The sequence below is a fragment of the Carassius auratus genome, chromosome 8 (assembly GCF_003368295.1).
Source record: "Carassius auratus strain Wakin chromosome 8, ASM336829v1, whole genome shotgun sequence".
NCBI classification, from domain to species: domain Eukaryota; kingdom Metazoa; phylum Chordata; class Actinopteri; order Cypriniformes; family Cyprinidae; genus Carassius; species Carassius auratus.
The window spans coordinates 23,929,927-23,938,979 of record NC_039250.1 but is presented as its reverse complement, the minus strand read 5'-3'; the positions used below and the strand labels follow the sequence as shown (position 1 = coordinate 23,938,979).

At 41.1% G+C, this 9,053-nt stretch overlaps 1 protein-coding gene across 1 annotated transcript; it reads right to left on the bottom strand.

The window, feature by feature from the left end:
- Positions 1-6,528: 6,528 nt before the first annotated feature.
- On the bottom strand, positions 6,529-8,476 carry LOC113106836 (uncharacterized). Its single transcript, XM_026268851.1, has 5 exons — positions 8,342-8,476; positions 8,134-8,237; positions 7,222-7,366; positions 7,024-7,147; positions 6,529-6,875 (listed from the first exon to the last, which is right to left on the bottom strand). The coding sequence occupies exons 1-5, from the start codon at positions 8,441-8,443 to the stop codon at positions 6,529-6,531; spliced, it is 822 nt and encodes a 273-aa protein (XP_026124636.1). The 5' UTR covers positions 8,444-8,476.
- Between the last annotated feature and the right edge of the window lie 577 nt (positions 8,477-9,053).

Genomic DNA, 9,053 nt, shown 5'->3' with positions numbered 1-9,053 from the left:
CTCCACAGGCAGTCCAAAGTCATGTCAGGTGCCCATTGACTTTCCAGAGTTGAGTCAGTTCCCGGTTGACCCTCTTGAGTTGAGTCAGGTGTTCATGGACCCTCCTGAGTCAGGGTTAGTCACCGTCGATCTTCCAGAGTCAGGGTTAGTTACCGTTGACCATCCAGAGTCAGGGCTAGTTCCAGTTGACCCTCCAGAGTCGAGTCAGGTTCCAGTTGACCCTCCAGAGTCGAGTCAGGTCCCAGTTGACCCTCTAGAGTCGAGTCAGGTCCCAGTGGACCCTCCAGAGTCGAGTCAGGTCCCAGTGGACCCTCCAGAGTCGAGTCAGGTCCCAGTGGACTCTCCAGAGTTGAGTCAGGTTCCAGTGGACCCTCCAGAGCCAGGGCTAGTCACCGATGACCCTCCAGAGTCAGGGCCAGTCACCGATGACCTTTCAGAGTCAGGGCCAGTCACTGCTGACCCTCCAGAGCCAGAGCCAGTCACCGGGGACCTTCAAGAGACAAGGCGGCTCACCGTTGAACTTTCAGAGTCAAGTCACTGGGTGGCCTTCTGCTCTGCCCTGTTGGACTCCGGCATCGACCACGAGGGCGTGGTGTTCCTCTGCTCCGCCCTGGGGGGCTTCTGCTCTGACCACACGGACATGGTGGTCTTCTGCTCCGCCCTGGGGGGGCTTCATGTTACTGTTTGTTTTTTGTGTCTTCACTCCTGTCCCTGTTTCCCTCTGTTAGTCTGGCCCTCCGTCCCTCCCCCTGAGCCTCCACCTTTCCGCCTCCCTCCTGGTCTCTGTTTTGTCTATCGTGGATCGTCTGGAAGCCACTCCGTAGAGGGGGGGTTCTGTCACAGTGTCTGGGTTGTGTTCCCTGGTTGTCCACTAGGTGTCCTCCTTTCCCACGGTGTCTGTTACTTTATCACTTCCTGTTCCCTTATTTGGTCACCTTCCTCCTTGTTTGAGTTAATTGATTGTTCCCCACCTGTCTCCAGTTCCCTCATCATCCTTCTGTGTATTTATACCCGGTCTGTCTGAGTCTGTGTCACGGAGTCCTTGTCGATGTTTCCTGCTATCCGTAGTCTGACCCTTGTAGTGTATTCTTGTCTGTTTTCTTGTTTGTTTGGATATATTGGTTTTGACCCTGCCTGGACTGTTTACCCCTTTGGATTTGCCCTTAAATAAACTTCATACCTGCATTTGGAGCTCTCCTTGTTTTCTGTATCACCGAACGTGACACCTACCAATAGCCTGAGCGGCGGACTTGGTGGCTACGGTGGTACTAAGGCGGTAGTGCTTCTGAGGTCCGTAAAACTCTAAGGGTTCGGGCCCGCTTCATCCATTTTGCAGAGAAGGTTGGCCTGAAGCACTTGTAGCACCGCCATTGTATGAAACACTGATGCGGTTTGATCGGCAGTGGTGTACGCACGAACGATCAAAGCCGAAGTTGTCCTGTAGGCTTTTGAAGGCAGCCATGGCTTAAAGTGCCATCCAGTGGAAGGCGGCCACAAGTGTGTTGCTACCGGCTCCTCGATGGCAGGAATGGAGAGGTAGCCTTTGTCTTTTGCACCGTCCATGTGGGAGAGCATCAAAGATACAGTAGGCCACAGCCTAGCAGAAAATGGCGCCCTCCAGCTTTTTAGTCAGCTCCTCATGGAGTTCCGGCAGGAAGGGAGCGGGCCTCACGTGAAGCGTCGAGCATCACCCAGGCAGGAAACAGCCATCCAGCCTGCTGGGCGCAGGTTCCTCAGGCAGAGACCAACTGAGGCCAAGGTATTCGACGGCCTGGGTGAGAAGGCGGAGGAGCTCCGCATTGAAGCTTTATCGCACATCTCTCAACTCCGGGACCGGGAAAAAGCACGACCAACCTTCGCTCTCAGAAGCTAGAAGAGAGCAGCTGTCCTCTTCTGTGTTGTCCCTGTCGGACTCGAGATGCATGGCAGGGGGCTGGCCCCCACACACGGGGAGTAAGCCGGTATGCGAGCGTTTTCAGGAATGTCTTCCGGCGTTCTCTGTGAACGGTGCTTTTTACGGTGCAGCCAAGAAGAGAAAAGCAGAGGTGCCGGGCCCATGTCAAAAGAGGCTAGATGAGCCCGAAAAGTCGATATAGGCATGGTGTCGTATTCCAGGCAGCCACCCTTGGAAAGCGTGTGGTTCCGCGTGATTTCTTCCCAAGCAGGAATACACCACGCACATTATCACTCCTCCTTCAGCACGGTCTTTTCATTCTTTCAGACAGAATAAGAGTCAATGACCATTTCACCACCACCCACAAGTGCGAATGGAATAATGAAGCCTACACCGATTTGTAAAACAAAAAAGGAGAAATCCAGCCAAAACATAATTTTCCATTTGTTAAACCTGAAATCTACTTGATTAAAGCATGTTCACAACTGAAACATAATTAATTGAGTTGTACATGCATGTGTGGCTTTTTGAGATATTTTATGCTCGACTCTAGACAAATGTAATAGCGAAGAATATCTATTTCTTGGTGGAGATTTTAATTGTGTTGAGCAAAATATTGATGGCAACCATATAGAACCATATATGCCTTCTCGTAAGCGTTTTTGTGAAATAATTGTAAAAAATGACCTATGTGATGTCTGGAGAAGTCTAAATGGAAATTTAAGGCAATATACATGGGCTCATGCCCATGACAATCTTTTGTCTTTAGCAAGACTAGACAGATTTAACAATTTCAATCCCCATCACAGTGTTTTTAAAGGGGGGGGTGAAATGCTATTTCATGCATAATGAGTTTTTTACACTGTTAAAGAGTTGGATTCCCATGCTAAACATGGACAAAGTTTCAAAAATTAAGTTGTACGTTTGAAGGAGTATTTCTGTTCCAAAAATACTATGGCGTTTATTCAGTCTCAAAACTCGCGCACGTAAAATCAAGGCGCCGTGCACAGGATACGAGGGCAAAGAACAGCATCCGCGCGCAAAATGCCATCCTCGCGCGGGCGGATTTCTGCACCGCGAGCGCTCAGAAAGTATCCGCGCGCGTTTCTGCTCCACGCGCACAAATACTGTCTCGCGAGCACGGGGCTGTGACGCGCTCTCGCTCGTTCGGAACATGTTTTACAGCACTCGCATGATCATTCCCCACGCTCTCGCGCTCGATCTGCTCTCACCTGCTGCTTTTGCTCGCTCGAACAAATTTAGTTTTGACAGTCGAGGGGCGGGGCTTACTGTTTTTATAACCTCAAATATCATTGGTTACTTCCCCTCTTCCGGAAGTCTGTTGTGATTGGACACCTGTTATAAGATGAAACATGGCTTCATCAACGGAACAAATGCGAGTTATCACTTAATTAGTTTTTATTTTGTTTTATTTATTAATTGTTGTTTATTAATGTGTAATGTGATTAAATGCATGGTTACCATATAATAGGTTCTTATTAGATTCTACGTCTTATGCATTGTGTTACATACCGTACCATTCTTGTGGTACTAGTGATTGCATTCTTGTTGTTAAGAGATATTTACAGACTGTAATGACATATTTCCATGGTTATTCGCATTGTAAATCTACCAAAATGATTATAAATTGACATTTTATATTTATAGCACTATGATTTGTCTTATTTGCATTCAAATATTTAAAAATAAATTGGAACAAAACGGGAATGTAAAGTCACCACTATACACAGAACCACTACACTCCCATTCTATATACGTTTAAACTATATTGGTATGTATTATATCATATTGGTTCTGAGAAGCTCAGAAATTTAAAGTGTCCATTAAATCGTTGTAAATATAACAAGGGCTTTGGATGAAAAATAAATTATGTTTTATATCAATAAGCAAGGTTTGTTGTTAAGCTTTTTGTTTTCATCCTGTGTATTACTAATATGCCAATTTTGAGTGGTTCATTATATGTTCTGTTAAATGTAAAAGGGGTTCTTGCTTCTCAAGGTAAGAGACACTACACAGCATGAGTGAATGCACCCTTCTGAAACCCCACAAATTCTGAAATTTGTCTTTACATCTAAGACACCTTTAGTTTTTTTTAAAGATATGTTATGTTTACATGGTGTGTAATCATTAATGCTGTGTATTGTACTTTAATTTCTCTCTTGTTAGGTTAGTATAGCTTACAAAAAGTTAGATGATTAAGATAAATATGTAATATTTTAAAAAACTAATGTTGCTGGGTTTTGTTCCTCTGTATTCTGCAGCAAATTCTGAAAAGGCATCTTTTGGAGGAGCTTTTGAGATCTCCACTTGACTTGGATTACATGGAGTTTGTGTGCCGCCAGCAGCTGTACCTCCTGCAAGCTCTCTCAAGACATGCAGAAATACCTCACGAAATCATTCAGGCTCTGCAGGCAGTGTTTGAACTAGTTAGACAACCACCATATTCCACATGCAGTAGTGGATTCAACTGTTGGTCTGAGAGGACATCCAAGGTTTGCAATTGAAAGAGAAGAGTTAGCAGAGATGCTGCAGACAAACCTTCCTGTCCATTACATTGCAAAAATGATTGGTGTTTCCACAAGAACCATCTTTAGAAGGATGAACGAGTTTGGCCTTTCGATCTCAGGGATGTATAGCTGCATCACTGATGAGGAGTTGGATAACCTTGTGAGAAGCATTAAGGATGATATGCCTGTTGCTGGTTACAGAATGGTCAGAGGGAGGTTGTTGTCTTTAGGAATGCGTGTGCAATGGCAGAGAATAGCTGCCTCAATGCACTGCGTTGATTCAATTGGAATCCTTTCGAGATTGGCCAGGTTGGGATGTGTGGTGCGGCGAACGTACTCAGTTAGAGGGCCCCTTTCCCTTGTGCACATAGACACAAATCGATACGGTAAGTTATGTATGGTGTGTGTATGTGCGTATATATATATATATATATATATATATATATATATATATATATATATATATAATGTATGTCTGTGTATAATTTTAAGATTTTTTTTTTCTTGTAAATAGATACAACATTGTAATATTTGGTGGTGTGGATGGTTATTCCAGGAAGGTATGTTTACAGTGTTGAGATATATATATATATATATATATATATATATATATATATAAATAGTGTCACTGTTCATCTGGTATCAAAATTATTCCAGTCACTAATTCTATGAAAAAAAAAAATATTCTTAGCATGTAAAATTAGCATGTAATACATTTATTTCCAATGCATGTTATATTTTCTCCTACGTATGTTTACTTAGCTGCATTTTGTGTTTGCAGGTCATGTACTTAAAAGCAGCAACTAACAACCGGGCATCGACAGCATACCACTTCTTCTCAGAAGCAGTCCAGACATTTGGCTTACCATCTAGGTGAGTATAGTAAAGAAAAGGCATTTTAATTTTATGTCTGGAAATGTATTGTACTATAACAAAATAATTCAGGGTCAGGGGAGACCAAGGAGTGGAGAATGTACAGATAGCCAGGTTCATGTTTTCTTCAAGAGGCACGGACCGAGGAAGTTTCATATCCGGGAAAAGTGTCCATAATCAAAGGTAAATTACTGTCTGAAATTTCACAAATGAAAAGACTTATTTTATATTTTGTAACTTCAGTAATCTTTAGGTAGCTTTTCAATGTCACTTATGTAACAAACTACTTTTCATTTATTAGTAATTGATCTCAAATGCCTTTCACTGCATTTAAACCTAATTACGGTTTCAAATAGGATTGACCATGGTGACTAACAAGTACTCGGACACACTGCACTCCCTACAGGCAGAAGGATTGATGGACTTAGCAGTGGTCGAGGACCTTTTCAGTGTGCACTACACTTTTCTCCAAAGACTTCAGGCAGACTTGGACACATTTTCCGAAGCCTGGAATCATCATCCACTCTCCTCAGAGGGCAATCGAAGTCCAGAGCAACTGTGGCAGATTGGAATGATGCACATAAATATTGACCCATCGGAGAGATACGAGGTATGGTGACCCTGCTTTAGTTACTCTACTGCTGTTTATGTATTCCTCCAAGTTGATTTTTGACTATGTATTCAATTTCTGTACCTTCAGGACATGGAAGAGCCAGATCTAGACTGGGCAAAGCAGCTTCTTATGATGCCTGTGAAGATTTTGGAGTTGTTGTTCCTGAATTTGAAAGCCCTTTGTGTTCAGATGGGTTGAGGGCTCTCGAACACCTGCTAAATTCCACTGGTCCCAATATCCCGGTTAAAGAACTGTATTTGCTTTGTCGGAAGTTTGTTTCAACAAATATGGTGTAATAATTTAACAAAACACACCAATCAAGCATAAAGACAGTACTGCAGCTAACAGCTTTATTTTGCATTGAAGCCTACTGTATATTGTTATACATTTTCATTTCCAAATTGAGTTTTGGAACGATACAGCAGCAATCTTTGCTGCATTTTTTTGCAATGCATGTCAATGATAAGCAAAACTAAATAATAATAAAAAAAGCTGCATTTAAATATGTAAAAGCTACTGGATCTCTATCCTTTTAAATAACTAACAATATAACAATAACAGAGAGAACACAGTTCAAGGAGTAAACGCTATATTAGGAATCCAGCTCATGAACGACCAAATTATCTGCTATTGCTCACAGCCTGCCTCATAATTTCGAGGAACTCCGTGTAAGTCCCTAGGTGCCTAGTAGGCAAGGTCACAGTACAGGAACATGCATTTACAAGAGGGTAGCATAAATTGTGCTCACCATATTGTAGCTGACAGTCATGATCAAATTCTATGTGTATTTTAAATTTTTCTCTTTGTGCAGACGTAATGGGAACATGTCCCTGACCAGTAAGCCACTGCATGAGGCTGCTAATGGTGATCTGGTCTTGTTCTGCGTTTTCTTTTGTACGGTCCTCCGTTTCATCTACCTTTTTGTTGTCGTCCTCACCTCTGCTCTCCCTACCACTGCTCACTTCTTCTGCACGAAAAAAAAACAAAACAAAAAAACACTTGTGTCTAAGCCTTTACAATACCGGACATTGTATTTTTTAAAATCGTGACTGAGGGCAACATGCTCAAACTGATATAATTTTAATATAATTTAGAATATTGAAAAATGTTACCACCTTCTTCAAGGCTTTGAATGAAGTCCTGTAAGTAGTTCACAATTCTTGATTCTCTCTGCCGCTTTACCGAACCCACCTCACTTAAAACGGGTAACAGGGCCATCGTGAGAAAATCTGCATCAGGCTGCAAAGAACAACCTTTTATTAGACAAAACTCAAAAGCAACTATAAAAAAAAAATGCAAGTAACAACACTTACTTTTGTGAAATGGCCAGGAACAAATAAAGGCTGAAATAAAGGCTGATTTTGTTTCACCATTTTATGGAGGCCATAGAGCTCTAATCCTTTGCACATCTGCTGCAGCATTGGTAGGATTCGCACACAAGAATGCAGGACAACAGCACTGTATATAAAAGTATATCCAGGAAAAAAGTAAGTGTACAAAAACTTGTTCATAAAGGTTAATAAAAGTGGTTGGTTCACACAAAAGAGACAGAGTATGGAACATTAATAACCCTTTAGTATCCAGAAAAAAAAAAAAAAAAAAAAAAAGTTACAAGTCCACAATGGACAAAAATGCCAGTGTCAAAAAAAACTGTCAAATATTTGAAGCACAGACTTAATGTTGGACACATTTTAAAGACCCATGGCAGATAAATGTTGAAGAAACAGTTATAGCTAGAAACCCATACAAAGTAAAATTAAGTTTAAGATTATGATTTATGAAGAATTTTATATTAAATATATTTTATGAAACATATTTAAGTCTAAAACTGCTACAAAATTCAAGCGAAAAATCTAAAGTCATGTTCCAAATGTGAGGTAGAAAAAAATTTGGGCGCAGTAAGGGATTTTACCCATTAGATGCCAGCAAAACTCCACTTGTGCACAAAGTGGTTGGATTTGGGATTTGCAGTATTTAGATTTTGGGATTTTCTTTAAAATATTACAAGCACACAAACGTACACACCAGTTAAATCAAAGTAAAAACTGGGTTTATACTTGAACTGAATCTCCATAAGATCGGAAAAGCATAAAAAAAAAAAAAAAAGATTTTAGAAACTGTTACCAACAGTTAACAGTTTAGGTCTATATTACAGAGTTCTAACCCTAATGGGTGGATTCGGAAGAAAAGGAGCCAGATTAAAACATCACAGATTCACATTATACCTGAGAATGTCCTCCTTTCTCTCACACGTTAGAGGTCCAGTGTATCCACATGCTACAATTCCTTCAGAAAGGTCAAGTAAGGCTGTAGCGTCTGCGGTCTCAATCTAATGAAATACAACCAATACTTTCATCTGTAATTTGGTTTGACTACAACCTAAATTATAAATAAATATGTGTATATTTTGGTGATAGAGTTTAATTAGAAAACCGTAGCAATAAGATCTAGCAGGTCTGCATCTGTTACATCAGCCTTTGACAGCTGATGTTTATTGATCTCCCCGGAAGAGATGAAATTGTACATCCACTCCATGAAAAAGTTAGGTGGAGGGCCATCCTGTGTAATGCTCACGCCTCACAGCCATTATTTCACCAACTGTCCTAAAGTACATCATGAGCCGTTCATAAATGGGCAAAATGGCATTATATGAAAAACTCCAGTATAGAGATTCCTGAAATTGTCATTCTGAAATTCTGTAATCGAATACTTCAGATTTTTCCCAAAATTCCCTCCCTCGAAGAATTTTGCCTCAATCCCGGCCATCATTTCTGTGAAAAAAATTACACTATCAGTATTAATAGACAAAGGAACTGAAGTTAGTTAAGAAAATTGTGACTATTTTATAAAAGTGCATAAATGTATGCAATGGCACTGCTGCATATAACAAAGACAAAACATACCGGTCAGGAATTCTTTCATAAGAGCACCACTGTCTATCCCAGGCTCTCCAATGAAAGTAACTCTGAGGGGATTCTTTGGAGAAGACTTCTTCTGCCGCTTCCATTGTGCCAAGCCTCGGTTGAACATGTCCTCCCTTGTGACACAGACACTGAAAATGGTTGTAGGGTCTATTGCCCCTTTAAGTTTGCTGACTAATTCTGTAAGGCTTGAGAAAAAGAAAAAAATACAGAAGCATTATTTG